This window comes from Vigna unguiculata, chromosome 7 (genome assembly GCF_037176805.1).
Source record: "Vigna unguiculata cultivar grain cowpea cultivar isolate G323 ecotype 2 chromosome 7, ASM3717680v1, whole genome shotgun sequence".
In the NCBI taxonomy this organism is placed as follows: domain Eukaryota; kingdom Viridiplantae; phylum Streptophyta; class Magnoliopsida; order Fabales; family Fabaceae; genus Vigna; species Vigna unguiculata.
The window spans coordinates 40,727,858-40,748,771 of NC_140798.1; the positions used below are offsets into that span (position 1 = coordinate 40,727,858).

The following is a 20,914-nucleotide window of genomic DNA, read 5'->3' on the forward strand; positions in this document are numbered from 1 at the left end:
TTATTTTAATATTTTACGGATAACGGGTATTCATGAGTACAGGTAACATGATATCCGCACCCGAACCGTTTATAAGCGGGTATTAAAATATCTGTTACCCACGAATACTAACTTTCTCTCACAGATTTTATCTGCGGATACCCGTGAGCATAGTATTTTTGTCATCCTTGGTTCTTTTATTCTACCTAATTAGTTTTCATCTTCTTTTAAATGCCTTAGCTTGCCTTTTTCTTTTCTTTTCATATGTTATCATATATAGATACTTGAGCAGAGGTAGTATAGATAGGGAAAATATGATGAAGTCAGTACAGATGGTAGATAGTGCCTTATTAGACTTTTTAATGATGCTTAAACCATCAATAACATACCATTAGACTACATTTTAGAAATATTATCGAAATAAGTTAAAAAATAATTTATCAACATGTTATATCTTAAATTGCATCATCTATAAGTAATTTTAGAAAGCATACTAATTTCATTAGGTTGACATTTAGATGAAGTTTAATACTACAATTATAAATAATAAAAAAAACATTGATATTCACTGAGAAACAATTGAATTCTTGCTAACATAACATATTGAAATGATAATTTTTTATTATTGTCAAATCTTGTTCAACAGTATTTATTATCATAATTTAAAACTTAATGATCAGTAGAAAGAGAAAAACACAATGTGAACGGAATAAGAATAAAATGTTATTAAAATTCAAGGGTCAAAATCGAGTTAAAGGACAAGCTAAGTACGAATTTGTCTTCCTAAGGCTTCTTTTATTAAAAAAATATAGTAAGACTAATCAATCATTACCATTAAGTATATCGATTGACATAAAATTATTTTAATTTAATCACCGGTCTCAAATTACTATAATTATTCCATTTGACTCAAATAGTTTATGTTTTACAAAACATATCCATCATTTATAAAACTAATTCATTACTAGAGAGACAAAAACAATCAAGTAAATCTAAATAATAGTAAAGAAGGAGACACGTTAAAAAAAACTATTAAATAGTAACAATTGTAATTGACAAAAAATTATTAGTTATTCTAATGAATAATTTGATATTAATTTACAAATTAAAATATTATTTGTCACTAAAATAGTCATGAATATATTATAAATAGAAAATTATAATTAGTCATTAAATTGATTTTTAATTTTAGAGATTAATTTAGAAATTAAATTTTTAGTAGTCAAAATTTCAATAGTTAATATTTAGTGACTAATTTATAAACTAACTTCTTTGATAGTCAAAATTTGATAGTTAAATTTTGGAAACCAATTTAAAAATTAATTATAATTTTTATTTTTTAAATTAATATCTAAATTAGTCATGATAACCATTAATCATTTTTAGTCTAAAATTTATTGTCAATGAAATATTTTAATGTAGTTACAATGTTATATAAAAAAATATGTTTACTTGAGTTATACTATTTTCACAACAACTTTTCATTTTTTTTATTATTCATTTTCCCCATTTTTTTCTATCAACCGCATCAAATCTTTATTTTCTATTAATCTTTGTTATTAGTAAAAGATAAATATTATAAAAAAAAACTATTGTATGAAAAAAATTGGTTTGACAGTATATTTTTATGCAGTAGATGTTTGAGCAATAATAAGGAAGCTTGCATGAATGCATGCATTTATTCAAAAGGAAATGTCAAACATGTACACCATCATCTTGCACTTATATAAAATTTTAGGCTTAATATATGATTTAATTATTTAATTTGTTACTTTCGTTCGTTTTATTCTTCTTATTATCTTACTTTCGTTCGTTTTAATATGTCTTTTTATTATTTTTTATTCAATTTAGTCTTTTTTTTTTAAACAATCTAATTTTGTCTTTCTCGATTTGAGACCAAATTAGTAATTAAGTTTAATTACAACTTATATATACATGTTAAAATATTTTTTTATAATTTATACATCAAATCACTCATGCTAAATACTCAAATTATTTAATTTTTTACATCCCACCTAAATACTTAAATTTTTTACATTAAGGTGGAGTGATTTGATGTATAAATTATAAAAAAATATTTTAACATATTCATATTAAGCTTAATTACTAATTTTGTCTCAAAGTAGTAAAGACAAAATTAGATCATCTATAAAATAAAATGACTAAATTGAATTAAAATTAATGAGATGACTAAATTGAATTAAAATGAATGATATGACTAAATGGAACATTTTTAAAAAATTAAAAGATTAAATTGAACCAAAAAATAATAAATAGACCAAAATAAACCAAAATAACAAATTAAAGGACTAAATCAATAATTAAACCAAAATTTTATTATTCAACATGTTATTCCTCCATTGATTTTACGCACTTATTTATACCACAAAATCATTGTGCCATATCTAAATGTAAATATAAATGAACAAGACAACTTTATTTAATTATATTATTATCATAATTTCTTTTAATTTATGAATTGTGAATTTATTTTAATATATATATATATATATATATATATATATATATATATATATATATATATATATATATATATATATATATATATATATATATCCAATCGATATACAAAAATATATTATACTTTTTGTCTGAAGATCAAACAAACTAGTAAATTAAATATTTTAATGTAACTTTTGAAAAAAGATTTAATAATCTCATATATATAAATGGTTAAAATTTCACATATACAAGTCAATTTTATAATATATAAATAAGTACAAATCTTACCTTAAAAAATCGATTTTGTGAGATTGAGTTAAGTTTAAAGTTCATTTTTTTAACACAGTATCAAAGTCTTGAATTAGAGTCTATCCTAACATAAAGGTCATTGTCATACTAAACATTAATGTCTAATCCCACGTACGATATGTATATACATCGGTGTGAGGAAGTATGTTGGAAGTCTCACTGACTAGAAATAAAACGATTTCATAATAATATATAAATAAGTGCAAATCTCACCTTACAAGTTAATTTTGTGGAAATTAAATTAGACTTAACGTTTTTTTTTAATCATAAATACTCCCAATTACACTTTGAAGGCCAACTGTTAATTTGATTAATTGATTGAGTGATATTGAACATGATTATCCTAAAAATGTCTTAACTTTATTAATTTTTTAGTTAATTGAATATGAAAAATATTACTGAAGTATTAGTTAATAAAAATGTTAGGATTTTCAAATTAAACAGGCGATGGAAGCAACGAAAACAATGTAAAAGTCGTTAAACAGGTTGTTTTTTAATAATAATTTTTCATATAAACAGATTTTAGAATATTAGACAAAAACAATGTAATATTCATAATCTTATATATGTAATTTAAATCTTACTGATAAATATCATAACTAATATCTCATAATATGTGATGTTAAAAATTAAACATAAGACCTCATAACAGAAAAAAATAACAATGCGTAACGATTTTGATTAGCAAATCAAGTTAAAAATTAAATAAATAAAATTGATACAATCATCAAGAAAAAAACTAGTAACAGATGCTTTAATACATTTTTTTAAGCGCACTCTTTACAATTGAAAGAAAAATATTAAAATCACAATTTTATGAACTCGCTATATTTAATAAATCAATAACGTATTCGTTAATAAAATTTAAATTTGGAAGATAGTGCCCTAATGCATCAAACCATCAATATCATACCCTTAGACTAATACCATCATCATAGTATTCAATATTTTGATTAAAATATATATAACTTTTTCCAATAAATCAGTCAAACTAATTAATTATGCCCAGATGTGAATCTACTAAACTGATTTTACACTTTTTTACAAGATAACGGAATTGGGAGGTTAGTCCAGTGATTGATTCCTAGTCAATCCAATCGATTTGTTCTAATTCGGATAACATTGAAGAAAAATAAATAACAAAAAAAGAAAAAAACATTTCATCCACTTATAATATAAGCAATTAGTATATCTAAGTATTACAAATCTATTGGTATCAAAATTGCCCGTGCCCATGATTCTGGACGATGTTACCTTACTCGGGCTGGTATTGATCTTTATTCCCACCGTCATATGTTACTTCTGGTTAATAATACCAACAATGATAAAATAATCCATCATATCAGGCATTTATCGTGAGAACAAGTTTTGGGATTTCACTGTTTCGTTGAACATTCAAGTATCAACAACAAACATGATGCTTATCCACTACAGAAGCAACAATTGGCACTCAAACAACACACATAACTACCTCTATAAAACGAAACTACCTACTGCAAATACTGACACAAGTTACCAGCCAATAACCCAAAACATATGAAGGAAACAAAGTAATTTCTCTCTGCTACACCATGCAACGCCACATCAGCTCTCGGGCATTCTCATCTGGGCCACTTCAGAAGGTGGTCTCAGTGTGCAAACCATTTCTCTTGTTTTCCCGAAGTACACCTGTAACGTGTATTATTAACATACGGATACCTGCCAATTTACAAAATACCCAAACCCTTTCCCTGACCGAAGAACAAGTAACAGAAAAGGAAAAAAGAAGGAAAAACTCAAATGCAAGTATGCTGTTGAGGCTTGAATCCTATAATAAAAAAAATTACCTGATCTAGTGAGTTCCTCAGTTTACTCTCCATTTCTTCAATCATCCTTCCCATGTTAGAAAGATGTCCATCAGCAACTGATAGTCTCATATTCATCTAAATATAAGGAGAACTAATTTAGGATTAGAACTGAAGATAAAAAGATGAGTCGAGCTATAGGCAAGAAAGAATATTAGCACTCTTCATTAACCAAACAAAAATCGTGTAATTCAATCAGGGTACGTTGTTGTTCATGACGTAGCTTCTCAAGAAAGGAAAAAAGAAAATTAGCATACAACCGATAATTAAAAGATCTAATTGCCAACATGCAACATGAGCTAATTCTGATTGAACATGCCTGACGTCTAATTGATCCAGATAAACTGAAAGTTCCAGATGACTCCTTATCTGTAGTCATAGTCAGCATAACTGTGCTGGTCAAACGATAATTGTTGTTTTCTTCCTCTGGTCCCACCTAAATTAACAAAAAATGGAGGGCTAAGAATTACTGAAAATATTCCGAAAATTTAGAGCTAAATAGAGACGTTATAGTTCCTCATTGCATTAAAAGTTGTTATACAGCTGTATTTGTCAGTGCTTAGTCTTCTATGGAATGGCATTTTACCTCTATAACATGTATAGCATCCCATGCTCCTTCCTCTAAATATCCCCGTCTACCCTGCCCTGTCTTTGAGCCATCTTTAATATTGCAAAAAAATCACATCAGAAACAAGGTCACAACCGTAAGTAGTGTCTTCCATTAGAGTATTACTCAAATAACAGGCCCACCTTTCTTTATTAAAAAGCATGCTACGAAACCTTCATTATCATCTTCCCACATGTAAACTGATGAAATGCCTCCTTCATAATACCTATGACATTATCCATTAATGGTGCATATTGTTTTAAAACAAAATAGCTAAAAAGTTGTATTCAGATAGACAGCAAGAACACACAAACTTAGGTAATAAGTTACTGCGGACAAAAGATTTGTTAAAGACATCTAAAAACAGCACATAAGCTCTAAAGATGAGGTAAGTAAAGGACCTCACTGGTCACGATATATTGCAAATATGTCATTTGCTTCAACTTCCAGCTGCCGCAGCTTTAAAGAAGGGAGGGACCCATCTTCTAACGGTGGATGGTATATATTTGACCAAGGTGATCTGTAGAGACATTCATCAGTGAACAATAAGTTTAAACCGTGCCTAAATAGTAAACACGTTAAAAAGGAAAATTTGGGGGAACAATCAAGAGAAATAAATTACAGATCTGTCTATGGAATAGGAACTTAACTACTTAGCAACACACAATTAAACATTTGTACTGGTCTCCATTTGAAGAACAACTTTTCCATAAAATATTCTGTTATTTTTCTACTACACAGCCATATTCACGAAAAGGCCAGTAAATGCATTCAATGGTATTTTCCTTATATTAAAAAAATCATAGAATTAACCATATACTATTCAGGAAAGAAAATACATTTCCTTCATTTCCCCTCTCGTTCTCTGATTCCAGACACCACAAATTTTCTATATCTTTACATCGACATAAATAGAGCTAAATCTCTTTTAAAAGAAAAATGTTTAAACGCTACAGCAAACTAAGTTCAAGCATACTAGATGTAACATTCCTTCAGTACAAGCTCCTAGCAATGAGTCCAACCAAAAGAATGGCTAGATAAAGGTCACACCTAGGTTAGCTTCAAAGGAAACAAAAGCTACTCGATCAAGTAGACACACACGCCCACAAAAAATAGAGAAACATGCTTGACAACACACACTAAGCATATTGAATCCAGCAGAAAGCAGATATAGCGATGTTTATGAAAAAATAACCTGTAAGAGTCTGCATCTCTGTTGTATTCACACAAAATGAACTCCTTCCCGCAATCCACATCGCACAGAACCTGCTTTTGTCAACAACAATTCATAAAAAGAAGTTGGGAAAGCAAATCGCGACACAACATTCATCCTCCACCAAAAATTATCCTTAACCCTATTTAAAGGAAGAGTAACTATGGTAATTGAATTATTTATGGTTCCCGAAATGGCATTCCGTGAATTGAAGAAATTGGGATAAAGATTAAAGAGAGAAAGACCTGGAGAGGCTGATCGACTTGAGCGAGGAGATCGGAGGAGTGGTGAGGCATAAGGGTGAGAAGTGCAGAGAGAGCAGTTTCTGTGTGTTTCGGCGGAATCCTCCGCATCAGTCCCATCGCGGCTTCCATGTCTCTCTCCTCTTCCAAATTCAGACCTTACACATATCACATTCCGCGACAATTCGTGTAAAGAGATTTTAATTTTGTTTCCGCTTTCTTTTCTTTTTTTCTTTCTTTTTATCCGAATTTCCCTCCACCCCCTTCTCTCTCTTCTTGCATCAAAAGATTATAATATAATTTCTTTATAAATATTTATCTCAACAGAAAAATATAGTATTTGTTTAAGAAATAGGTGAAAGTGATAAAGTGAATTTAGAGTGTACGAATAAGTGCAAATTTAAATTTTATTTTACATTAGTTTAAGTTAACTTTAAAGTTTTATTTTTAACATGTATAAAAATTAGATTATAGCATATTTTAGTGAAATTTTATATTTGTTGGATATATCGTTTTGTTTCGTATTTTAATTAAGTTATTGGCTTTAATTATTTAAAAAATGAAGTTAACATTGAGAAAGTTTAATTAAGAGAAGAGAGTGTCTAATCCGGAATATGAAACTTTAGGGTGGAAATGGGTTCCACTGAGGAATTATTATTGAAAGAATGGTAGGGAAATGCGACCATGCTTACCCATACATATGATAACAAGCATAGGGCTATGATTAACCCGCCATAAGCGAGAAAGAGGAATGAAAAGGGTTGAGTTGTTTGAGTGGTTCAACTTTTTGGCACATGGTGATTGCCAGATTAGGAGTTAGCTTGAAGGCACCCAACATTGGAGACATGGACAAGCAAAGTATTGGGAACTAGCTTTTGTCTGTTTTACCTAAGTCTTCCCACCTCCACAACCATTCAAATTATTTTTTCAGCTCACAATTATGCCAATTTCTCTATCATATCATTTTCAATTCGCTTAACAAACTCTTCAAGGGAAAATGGATTTTCAATTGATTTAGAAATCATATTCTATGATTAGGGGGCGTTAAATATTATAATTAATTTGAGTTCATCGCATTATATGGTCTATTTGGTTACCCGTTGTTGATTTGTTACAGCAAAAGTTTACTAGAATTCTTTAGTTAGAGACTTAAATTATGGATTTACCACTCAGAATGAGGACATTTTGCCAAATCCATTGTTTTCTTGACTGAGAGCAAAATTAAAATTAGTATCATTGGTGATTAAAAAGAGCCTACTTATTCCATATATTGCACATGCAAGATAAGGAAATGTGTAGGAGAAAGAAAGATGAACTCTACTAACTTTATCTAAAAATTAAATATTAAAGCTACATTTTGTTGTATTAGTGTGGCTCCCTTGATCAAAATCAAAATCCGCCAATGGCTAAATAAATCATCCACACCAACCAAATCAAATTCCACAGAGTAACCTTATATTAGAAAACAAAATATCAACGACAATATCCTTTAGACCATTAAACACAGAGGGGAAGTTAGACATATATCCCCATGAATTACATGGAAAATTGCACAATTACAACAAAATCATGAAAGTGGGGAGAAAAAATTACACCATAACTTGCAGGTAGGGAAAGAGAAAATTTAAAATGCTTTACTTGCAAATAAAACTCCATAGCATAAACACATCCACTCATTGTAGTAATGGATTTTCTTATGACAATGAAAGTCTAAGAAGGAGAATAAGTGTTTCTCTCAAATTAAATAATGAAACTGAAATCTCTAGTAAAGAACACCATGTATATTGGTAAAACTAGATCATACAATAATAAAAGATTCTATTAATCTTACTAAACTAGAGGAACTTTTACTTCAACAAATGTGAAACTCCATTAACATAAGAGTACATGAAGCGTTCAAGTGAAAAAAAAAAATCTTCCTTGCCAGATCATTCATCCATCATTTATGTGCTATTAATAGTTCTTTTATTAATGGAACAACTAACGAGTCAATATTGTTAATATTAAAAAACTCATTTACATTACAAATTCTATTCAAAGACCTCTTAGTCACTACCTTAATCTTCCATACACTCAATCAGGTATTAACTCTAAAAGCCCTTTTTTTTTTTACATAACTAAATTAGATGTAATATGTTGTCACTTAGTTAGAGAAAACTTTCCTCTTTGACACATCATTCATCCATTAGAATGACCAACATACAAACAAAAATAATATTTAAAAAACTATTTACATGAAATTTTTAATTAGAAACCTATTAACAATTTTCTCAGCTTTACATGGACCAAATTTGATATTTACTCTTTAATAAAATAAATTCATATATTCCTACAACATTTAGTAGAATTGGAAAAACAAAAGGAAGGAAATCCATGCAATTTAGAAATTGGAACATCAATTAAATGAAAATAACTTTAGAACAGATATCATTAAATACAATAAAATTAATTAAAATCTACTTACGTTTTGTTTACCCTTGTACATGAGTTCTTTAGTTTTTCGCTGACAAATATATTACAGTACACAAGTCTAAGTTCTAACAATACATATAAATCTTCATTAGGAATAACAAATTTACATATAGAATAAATAAAAAAACCTTTAAAGTGATTTTTTTTTTTTAAATGGCACCATATTAAACACTTTTCTTTGACCCATTATAAATTGAGCATAAACGGTTTTATTCCCGTTTTACAAGGCCATTTTCAATTTCAAACTCAATTGGGAGGGGGTTGAACACGTCAAAAATAAGCACACACAACAAAACCAAACCCTAAAGCTAAAAGGAATTCATCACTTAACAATCTAAACCATGTTGAAGGACTGTATGGAAGATTTGGTCCCAGTAAAATGAGCAAAGATAGACTAAGGAAATCAACTGTTGACACAGATATGCATGATTTGTTATGCACTCAAACTAAATATGAACTATTTATTTTCTCATTAATAGTTTAGAATTTTTACTCTACCCTCTAAGAACAAAACAGAAAAGTAAATTACTCACTTTGGACGATCCAGATCCGAGCCTAGAAAAACGTAAAATTTACTCACCATGTGTAAATATACCTTGTCCATTTTGCTATGTTTGATAAAATTGTGCAGAATCAATTCAGCATTCCAAATCATGGTTTTGATGGAAGCACGTTGTTACTTTTCCAGTGGAAAAGATCCCAGTAGTGCGTGCATGGACAAAAGTAATCCCATAATTGAATATTAGATACCCTTTTTTGACAATTTACACATCTAAAAATTATTTTTACCAAAGTATTAAATAACATTATACTAAAATTACTCTCCCTTCAAACTCAGTTCTAAGTTTTAACCAAAAAATAGTACAAAATTAAGTATGCAAATGCTCACCCAAACACGTTATATAACAAAGTTGACCAACTAAATCTTCATGCAATTGCGTTGAGTTTGGCACGGCGTTCTTCATATGATGCTAGATTTAATTGAACAAAAACAAGAAAGCAGCTAGATCAGAGGAGCCAAGAAGTATATTTGTGAAAATAATTTGGTAAGGAGCTTGGAAGAAAACAAATAATTCATATTCCATTTATAACATGCATTTAAGTAATTTTTAAATAATTTTCAAAAATATTTCAGGATACAGAACTCACGCTCAGTAGGACGTGACATAAGAGGGACATGGGAAACTTTCTTCTTGGTTCCCTGAAAAGGCGTCAAGCTTTGATCTGGAAAACGAAGGGTTATAAGCAAAATAGATAATGGATTCACGATAAAAAAAGAAAGCAAAGTAATTGAGAAGTAATTTGCTAACGCATTTGCAGCACCATTTGATAGAGGCAAACAGTTAAGAAGAGCTTCGTGAAAGATTGTAGCTTGAAGCTGGTAAATTTGGCATTCATTCACCAAGTGTAACCGCAAAGCATCTCCAGCATCTAGATATGCAATCAATTAAATATATTCAATCAAAGTTTATGGCATTAATATATTAACTAAGTAGTGTAAGATCTACGGGAGGAATCCAACCAACCAATAAGCCACTATACTCATATCTTACAAATCAGAAATACCTGATGAACATATAAACTTAATGTCATCAAATTCACAGCACTGAAGAACCAACGGAACTTCTGAAGCCATAGTATACTGGGGTTTCCTTACGATCCTAGTAGTGTCCAGTAGCAAATCAATCACCTTCAAGTTTAAGCATGAAAATTTGTTATCTTAAACTGCAAAATAAGAAACCCATATGTAGAGATAAATTTTCCTAGGATTTAATGTTGCAATGACTCGTTATATATATATATATATATTAAAGAGACCAGGTGACACTGAGGATAAGATCGAGTAGGTTAATGTAGGTGCTACAATATTTCCAAACTCATACTTCAATATCAGTACCTTTACTCAGTACCTATAAACCCATATCCATCACCCATATTTTAGTTATAACTTGTCCCTCATTAGTTTGGGAAGTTAATAAAACATTAAGGTTAATATAAAACTAACATTCATAATGGAAAACTAATAAAAAAGAGCATTAAGGTAATAATTGAAGAAAATATTCGAACATGTTTGAGAGGACTATCAAAACCTTAATTAAGACATTCAGATGATAAAAACAATTCTGATGTACGAGTGCAACAGAATCTTTATTATCACAATGACATTTTTGTATATGCCAGAGAAGAGAGAAAACTGTCATTTGGTGAGCATTGCCTCTATTAAGCCAACAAGACTTTTATTTCTAAAAACAAATAAAACAATATTAACACCATATTCTTAGTGATCACGTATAAATACACACAATTGAAACAAACCACAACATCCATCATGTTGTCTACTTTCTGCAGACAAGTGTAGCAATCAAACAAATCATGTGATTCTGTTGTGCACAACTTCTACCCTTGAATTCGATGTTGGGGTAATAAGTTTGATGCTCAAGTAATGTCATATCCATTGTATGCTAAAATTTTCTAGTTGATGGAGAGTAGTGCTACTTGTATCCCGTTTGATGAGATGAGTATCCAAGAAAGATACATCTGATAGATTTGGGATCAAGTTTGCTAAGGTAATGGCTTACAATCTGGACAAAGGCTGAACATCCAAAAACTTTCACGAAAATTGACGTACATCTTCTCCCGAAAATTGTTTTTGATGCATATGTGGCCATCAAGAGTGATCTCGTCACTTCTAAAACATGTCAATGTTTGCTTTCCACCACCTCATTTAGTTGTGGGGTATCTACAAGTGAACTCTGATGACAATTCCATGTTTCTAAAAGTAGGGGTTCAATATGAAATAGTTGTATTTGTGACAATTGTCCATTCTCAGCACCTTGGTGCTTGTTTGAAATTGTGTTTGCAGCATTGTATGGAAAATTCCAAATATTCATCAAACTTCCAATTGTGCTCAAATCAACAATATCACAACATTACAAAATCTTCGCTGTTGGAAGTCTTAGAATATGAGTTGGACCCAACCTAGCTCAATCTTGTAATTGGCTAGTAAGGTTATTTCCAATTCACGTTGGCCACAATTATTTTGAAGTCTTAGGTTAGGATATTTTGCCAAATTTTTGACTGATGTTAGCAGAAAATTTTTCCAAACTGACATTGGTCATACACAATTCTAATCAAGTTTGGGAAAATGTTTTCTTAGTTGACGCTTGAAAAAAAAAATTCTAACCAGCTTTGGACAAAAAATAATGCCAGAGACGTCAATGAAAAAACAAAAATAACCACATAGACTTCAACCAAAAATAACCACATAGACTATAAAACAATAGTCTCATTGACATTATTCAAGAAAATCGTGACTAAATTCAACATAGAAATAGCCCTATATTGGAGGATAAATAATTCCAGTGTCAACCGAAAAAAACCCTTAACAACAACGGAAAAGAAAACCCTGACTTGGACAAAGAGTCCCACAAACTTCAATAAAAATCTCTAGCTGGCATTGACCAAAAAATAACCCTATCAATGTTGGTCAAGAAAACTATCATTGGCATTGATTGAGAAATAGCTCAAACCTACATTCTAATTGATGTTAACGAAAAAAAAAAAAACTCAACGGATGGAAACTCCAACTAACAATTGCTATCAACCAAAAAAAATTGTGTCTGACATCAGTCAATACTAAGGTTGACTAAGAAAACCCTTACTAAGATCGTGAGAAATAAGACTTGCCTATATCAGCAAAAAGAAACAACCCTGATGATGTCAACCTAAAAATAACCATGATTGACTTCATCCTGAAAAAAAACCTTACTGGTTTTAGTTGAAAAACGATGTCAAGCCCAACACGTCAATCGAGGTCAAACCAAAGAAAGAATATGAAAAGAAAGGACAGATTTGAGAGAGTATGAAGAATTTCAAAGTCTCATATTTTATATTAACTTTGAAATTATCTAATTTTAAGCAATCAAATTACTCTCACAAGATCCTAGAATTTCAATCTCTTTTAAGATTCCCTATCTAAACAACACGTTTTGTTAAAAACATTTTAAATTCTCTATAAACCTTAATTACCCTCTAAAAATTTCTCATCCAAATATATTAGAAGGCAGTGATAGGGAGAACACCCTTTGGTTGAGCTGGTCTGTAGCCACCAGTCTCCCCCTTGGGCAAACGCTCTAGTTTTTCTATGGTGTGACTGACACTCTGGTAAGAGATGGACCAAATTGGTCTTTGGTACATAATTAAAATGTAATTGAATTTCATGTGTATAAAACTGATACAATGAGGGTAAATAAGTAGAGATAAAGTCCGATCCTGCGAATTGATTTGGACCTAAGAATCTGAAAAAAAAAATATTCTACACTAATTTAGACCCAAGAATCAGGAGAAGACATTCTGTACTGATTTGGACCTAAGAATTAGAGGAGATGGTAGTCTGTATTAATTTAGACCAATAAACGTTTTACCTAAAAAGGAAAAAATAAATAAAATAGATCCCAACCTAGTTTTACACAACAGAATTACATGATTTTGTCTGATTGCCACATTCATCTACAATAATGTTAGAAGAGCCAAGATTCATTATTGTGGCAATGAAATAAAATTATCTACACTTTTAAATCCTATAGAATCAATAAAGAAACAACTAAAATTTTAAAAATGATTTATATAAGAGGGTGTCAAGTACCCACATTTGGAGATTCAAGACCTTTGCCAACCATGAATAGAACAGCAACCATGCAGCGAACTTGATGCCATAGAAAAGCACTACCTTTTATTTTAATCACCCAAAGTTGATTACCATTGTGCCTGCAGGTAAATGGGGAAAAAGCGTTGACTTCAATCATAAAACCTTGTTAATTTTCCAATAATCTAAGCCTCAAAATATATTGAATATTATGATAAGCTAACACCAGTGGTGCACATTTGCAACATCCAATTTACATAATTTTAAGTGTTGTTTCCTACATATTTCTTGTCAGTAAAAATGCACCCAAAGAAACACAACGATGAGAGTAAGAAAAATGTCTACCAATCTTAACCTCACATCCGTAGGAGAAATCTCAAACAATGTGATGTGCCGCCTGTAGTTGTGCACATTTGCTGCATCCATTTTACAGAAGTTTCTAAAGTCATGCTCTCCAACAAGTTTGTTTCCAGCGCTCTCCATGGCCTAATGGGACATGAATAGATGACAAGTGTTACAGCTCACATGCTTCTAAAATCTTTGAAAAGATTGCAAACAGAAAAGAGAAAAAGAAAAGCAAAACAAGGTTCAAGAAATTAGAGAACTGAATATAAAATTTGATTTCCTACCAGGATGTTCAATTTTTCTTTCCAGAAGAAATATTTATACTCCCTGCTTAAGCAACTGAACCTGCCAAAGCACACATGGAACAGGAAAACGAAATAGAATAATTAAATATATGAAGCTTCATTAAGAAAAGAGTTAAATTATTTATTGCAAGATCTTCACAATATGAAGGTTAGTGTCGGTAAATAAAGACAATTCAGCCTGCATCACAATCCTACCCCATCTGTATCAACTTACGATGTAAAGTGAAATGACAAATTCTCTATTTCTGATCTAATTAAAATGCATAATCTACCTGCCCATGAAAGAAAAACTCTAAGATGAGTCGAGTTCCAAGTGCACTTGCCTGGCAGCCCCGGACAAGATCATGGGCTTTTGAAAATAATTGATTATCAAAATACTATATTAACAACCACAATCTCAAATGTTCAACCTTCCTTCCTCCAAAATGGAAATTCTAACTCACAAATGTTATAGTTACAGATCACTAAAATGATCTTCAGTTGTCACTAGGCTGGTTTGCAACATCAACTGGAATAACGCAAGAAAAATTGTTCATGGTTGATTCAGCCCATCCAAATATATAATAAAACTACCCAGACAAGTGCCCATCTCTGCTTTAATTTTCCCCACCTACTTTTATCCTTTAGGTTTATTATTATATTTGCATTGAAATTGTTTCCTTTTATCTTTGCCCACTGTGCTTATACAAGGGATCGGTAATCTAATTCTGGGAAAACCTTTTGTTACATCATAAGCATGTGGATGTTAACTTTAGCATCCATTCCCATACCTCATGGGTTACTTAGATACGAAACTCAAACCTTCATTTTTGTTAAATAAAGTGTTATTTCATAACTTAATTATAAAACACAGCAACAAAACACTATCTAAATTTATATTCCACATGATAAATTAATCACAAAACATAAATATATCCATTGCTTTTAAGTTTTAACAAACAAAAAAAATTCAAAACAAGCAAAACATAGTTATAAAATAAATAAATAATAACTATTGAAGGCAAAATTTTAAAGAATACATACAAACCTTGCATGAAAATCAACAGGAGCAGGACACCAGCCCAAAATTCGAATGTCATTTGGAAGGACTCGATTTATCACCCTAACATAATCTATTTCCCCTTCTACATAAAAAAAGGTTAGTAAGTGGTCAGTACTCAACATGATAGCAGTCACTAACATTACCATATAATAAAACTTAATAAACCTCTACGTGACATTTTCAATTCATAATAGTAAGATAGATGACCATCAACCATACATCTCCACCTCCTTTTCAACTTAAAGTCAGGTCCTAAAACTTTAAAACTAATACGAGAAGAAATAAGGATTAAAATATCATGAAAAAGTCAACTTTCCGTACATCACTGAATTAACCTCCCCCTGCTGGGGAAGAAAAAAAAGAAGACTATTACGTAAGCTCAGTTAGGAGGAATTGTGTCAGAATAAGTAATTGGTGTTATTTATAAATTTAATCTTTCTTAGGAGAGAAAAGAGAATGCATGAAATAAATCCAGTCATCAATACAGCAACACAGACTATCCTTGACCGTACACAGATTTATAGTGTTTGGTCACTTGAATTTTAGTTGTAAATTTATTATATAAAATTTTGGAGGAAAATTAAGAAATTAATTATTAATGGCAATATCAGATTCAGCATTACAAATCTAATTTCACAAGCATTAACTCGTTTCATTGATTAGATATGACTCTGCTACAGACTGAAAATTGTGAGTGTTAGCTCTCTAAAGAAAGTGAGAAAAGGCTCCTACACACAGTTAAACCTCTAGAAATAGAACATTTGAAACAAAACAAAAAAAGACAGTAAGACTGTCATACAGGGGTGCAGTCTACCCTCAAAACCTATACAATTTTTCCATAACCTTTTCTCTGGGCTCCTCTTCCCCTCACATAATGTCACCCCACCCAAATCTCCTGTCCCACTACTCACATGCCTCCATTGAGTTATCCTTTTCTCTCTCCACTAAGAGAATCCTCCATAATAGTGCCTATAATATCATTCTTTTTTTCTTCTCAAACTTGCAGGCCCTACCAGTGGGTTCACCCTCCTTTCTTCTCTTATATCAACCAAGTGTCAACGCTCTACCATATTCACTTTATGATGCAAAAGCGAACAAACAAGGAAAATCAAACAAGATTAAGACCACTAAAAAATTATGAAAATTAGAAGCAACAAAGAATTTTTGTATTTAAACAATTATTCTACTAACCATGTTTCTCATCCAAAACAACTTCTCCAGAATTTCCATTATTTATTGCAGATAACTTGAGGTTTGATCTTAGGAAAAGAGCTATCACCTGCTTCAAGATGTTGTTGTCATCAGAACCAATTAAACAATGAAGTAACAGATTATATGAAGTTCCAGTTATCACCAGTAAAGTAGTGGAATATAACAATTAGAAATTTGGCACTAGCATTTAACCTACACACATCAATGACCTTATACAATGAAATACAACTACAAAAGTGTTATACCATTAGGTAAGGTCATGTACACAGATCAAACAACACCATTAAGCTCGGTTAAAGGCTAAATATTAAGAGATACTGTTTGCCATGAGATCCCTCTTACAAATTCCTCAAATGTCCTTCTTGGTCTCTCTCTCTCCCTTTCCTCCAACTTCCTCATACAACAAAACAACCTTGTAATTGATTTACTATCAACAGATTATAAACAATAATATATTAACGATTGTGCAACACTTATATTGTCGTTTTCAAGTTTCATTGTTTTAGTTAGATGAACACAATTTCGTAGAGACAGTATCCTCCAAACCATAACATAATAGGAGGCCCCAAATTTAGAGGTTCTAAATAACTTCCTCTAATTTAGGCTTAGTTGGACCTAACTAAACTCTACATGCAGCTAGTAAGGAGAGGACCACCCAATATTTATAAGGATTATGATGGTTTTATCTCTATTTTTTGAAGTGGGATCTCTACAATAGGCATAAATATTTCTTTTTCATTTCAAAACCCACAATAGCACAGCCACACCAACTAGTAGATAATTCCATATTCGGTCAATGAAGCTGCTACATACTTTGAGTGAAACAGTATTACTATTCGTCTTACTGAGAAATTCTGTCCAGCTTCAAGACTTTAAACCTTTCATGGAAGTGTAGATTTCCAGAGGGCTATTTAAAGATAGTTTCTCATGGTTTGGGGACTTCATGGGAAATTGGATAAATAATCTACATATATACACCCCAGAAGAAAGGCTCCAAACTATTTTTACCATTTAAAGAATACAAGTGAATTAAGTCTAGCAACAATAACAGAAACTCCAAGTCATTTACTTATCTTAATCCAGGTTTCAAGAAAAATAAAGGTCCCAAGAAATTATGGAACCTTGCATGTGATAGAGTGGAAGGGAATAAAGTCAATTGAGAGTCAGCAAAGTATAAATCCCCATACACAGGTCTTACCCAAAGATTAAGAGTCTCGGTGTTAATTATAATGTATTACTTGTTTAGAAATTTCCTCTCTAGCCCTCTCTATCTCTATTGAGCACTCAACAAAAGTACCTTATCTTTTCTACCATTGCATTTTCCATAATGGCCTTTACTCTTAAGAAGCACAAAGATTGTTATTGGGGGATGTCCTAATACAAAAATGGAAAAGATCAACTTGTCGTATTATCTTTTCTTAATCAAGTTATGTATCATAATAGACAACACTTTCTTTCTATTCTTTTACTCTTCCATGCCTCTACTTACTTGTCCAACAGAGGAAACCCCTTTATCTGTTCTACCACATCTTGAATACTGTGACTCCTTCCTATCGCCAATCAATAGCCTTGTTTTCTCAAAAGCTTTAAAAAGTTCAGACTGCAAGAAAAATGACAAACGATAAATAAACAGAGGCATTCACATACAATATCATGTAATGGTTTTACAAAATATCCCCTCAGTTGACAATCGGAATACTTCATCCGGAACAAATAATAATTTGTGAATACATTGAAAATTCTGCTTCATGGTATTCATGATCAATTTATGCAGATTGAAGTTTATTGGCTTGTGTTCTTTAAAAAACAAACCTCAACAGTTGGTTGCATTTGTGCCTCTGACGCAAAACCATAAAACCTGAATTCAACAGGTAGTTAGAAGACCTTGATATTAATTATAATGTTGAATTTAATTCAATATACACCAGAAGTAAAGAACCAAAAAAGAAAAATAACAAGGAATAAAAAAAATTAAGTATCTATCAAATGTCACCTACATAGCAAGCTCTAACGATATATAAGCACTTAGTAAAATAGAAATCTACAATTGAGAGATAGTGGGATGAGCTTGAAATGCTAAATTTTATTTTATTTTGTGTGTTTGCATTAAAGAAATAGATTACATGAAATGTTCTGTGTCTTTCCAATATAGATCCGCATCTCAGCAGAAATTGATAAGATGGAAAATAACAACAAATCCTTTCCCAGTTAGAAAATAACAACAAATCCCTTCCCAGTTTCAACTGGGTGGGGTGGGGGATATAGGCTGAGGTGAAAGGCTGGACTCTCAACCTCTGGATAACTAAGACAGTAGCTATGAGGCAAATTGTTAAGACAGAAAACATGGGCAAATATTACAGTGATAGCATATACCTTTTTCCAAAGTACATGACTTTTAAAGCTACATATCTCTTGCAGTGATGGCTCATAAACCTTGTGTCATAACCTGTTTCATGATGTAAAAGCTAATTTAAATTTGTAGATCTGTTTTACAAAACTGATAGAAGCTACAACAAAGAAAGGAAACACGTATACACTGGTAAAAAACAATTTAAAAATAAAACACCATTGGAACTGAAGAACAGAAACAAGGTATACGCGTAAGAAAAAACACTGAAATCAAGAAATTAAGACGACTATCAAACACAGTACAGAGTTTCCACTGAAGATCAGAAAGTGGAGCTCATAACTTGGGGGCAAAGACAGAAATTTATCGTGACATTATTTATTAAAAAAAATATCTTAGCACCCATGTCACAGGTGCCACAGCTACTCCCCTAAAGAAAGTGTCCAGAACGGAACCTGACTCTTTTTTCTCCATCTTCTTTTCAAGTTTCTTGTTGCCTTCTTTTGATTCCCTGTCTTTCCCGTCAGGGCCATGTAATTTTTCCTCCATCTGCATCACAGATTCAAACAAATTTCATTGAAGACAGCAGCTTCCTCCCGTATATCATTCCTTTTCATGGTTAACTTTTCCAGTATTGTCAAAATATAAAACAACCAAAAATGCTAACAAAAATATGAAATAGTCCACCAGCTAACCTCATGACTGTGGCAATCAGCAAGTTGAGCTAACAGCTTTGCATTCTCAGTTTCCAACTCCTGATAGTATGAAACACAAATCAGTAGGAAAAACCACGTCAAGGTTGCAATGCGAGTCAAAACCACCTAAACCTAACAAAACACTGGTTTTCCTATTCAAGATTATCTCAGTTTCCAGAAACAAACAAACAACAACAAAAGCAAACCGAATAGCAGAAAAGAAAAATAACTCTACTGGCTATAACAAAGAAAAATATCGAAAGTTGGCTGAAATTGAATGGAAATACCTTGACCCTGGCTTGCAAGCTGACTATGAGTTCTGCATCGCTCGGTTGAGTCGCCATGGTCAAGACACGAATAAAAACTATGCTGCAGTTCGGTGCAGATTTTCAAAACTCATATCGGTGCTACATATTAACTTATTAATTACAGAGCTTATTGTGGATTAGTGATCCGATTAATGGAATCCTTTCTAGGAAAATAACCTACCATACCAATTGATTTAAGGTAATTAGGTTTTATTTAGTTTTGAGTTAATTGTACCATTTCCCCTTACTTTAATGAAAATTTAAAATTTGGATAAATTGTGAACAAAGTTAATTTACAGAATGTGAAAAATTATAAAGGAAATGGAATAAAATATTCAGTTCAGTCTTTAAATTTAATAAAAATAATTAAAGAATTCTAATAATCAACTTAATTATTAACATTGCGATTAAATATAAATGCATATGCATTTATGATACACGGATACGGATACATATGTATAGGATATGTAACACGTTGATACGTTTATTTTGAAAATAATAGGATATGATACGTGATATATATGTGATATAAATATTACAAAATGTACAATAATTCTTAAAAATATAATAAATATATGATTGTTATTTTGTGAATCCAAATTAAAATTATATGTACTAAAGTTATCAACATAAAAAAATAAAAATAATTATTATTGGGTTAAATATGTTTTTTAGTCCCTCAAGTTTCAGCGAAATTTGGAATTAGTCCCTCATCAAAACTTTTGACCAATTTAGTCATTTATCTTTCAAAATGCGTGAATTTAGTCCTTTTAACCAAATTTTGTTAAGTTTATATGACGTTTGAAGCGTATTTCATGATAGTATTTAAGTTAACATTGAAGCAAAAATGTGTCAAACAGTATAAATAATTTAAATACTATCATGA

At 31.0% G+C, this 20,914-nt stretch overlaps 2 protein-coding genes across 3 annotated transcripts; both read right to left on the reverse strand.

Moving 5' to 3' along the window:
- Positions 1-4,073: 4,073 nt before the first annotated feature.
- On the reverse strand, positions 4,074-6,892 carry CPB (Subunits of heterodimeric actin filament capping protein Capz superfamily). Its single transcript, XM_028078677.2, has 8 exons — positions 6,661-6,892; positions 6,398-6,468; positions 5,609-5,722; positions 5,346-5,428; positions 5,182-5,255; positions 4,915-5,031; positions 4,578-4,673; positions 4,074-4,419 (listed from the first exon to the last, which is right to left on the reverse strand). Exons 1-8 carry the CDS (start codon positions 6,787-6,789, stop codon positions 4,336-4,338), a joined length of 768 nt encoding a protein of 255 aa, XP_027934478.1. The 5' UTR covers positions 6,790-6,892; the 3' UTR covers positions 4,074-4,335.
- A 3,033-nt stretch (positions 6,893-9,925) lies between these two features.
- Positions 9,926-20,230, reverse strand: LOC114189670 (Pseudouridine synthase family protein). Of its 2 annotated transcripts, XM_028078301.2 has the most exons (15): positions 20,008-20,230; positions 19,721-19,780; positions 19,481-19,574; positions 19,052-19,124; positions 18,491-18,536; positions 18,168-18,278; positions 16,658-16,745; positions 15,452-15,548; positions 14,404-14,464; positions 14,130-14,260; positions 13,779-13,896; positions 10,696-10,819; positions 10,453-10,560; positions 10,279-10,353; positions 9,926-10,100 (listed from the first exon to the last, which is right to left on the reverse strand). In XM_028078301.2, exons 1-15 carry the CDS (start codon positions 20,062-20,064, stop codon positions 10,057-10,059), a joined length of 1,287 nt encoding a protein of 428 aa, XP_027934102.2. In that variant the 5' UTR covers positions 20,065-20,230; the 3' UTR covers positions 9,926-10,056. The 2 variants fall into 2 exon arrangements, with proteins under 2 accessions (XP_027934102.2, XP_085532027.1); XM_085675901.1 differs by having other exon boundaries at positions 10,279-10,560.
- Positions 20,231-20,914: the final 684 nt, after the last annotated feature.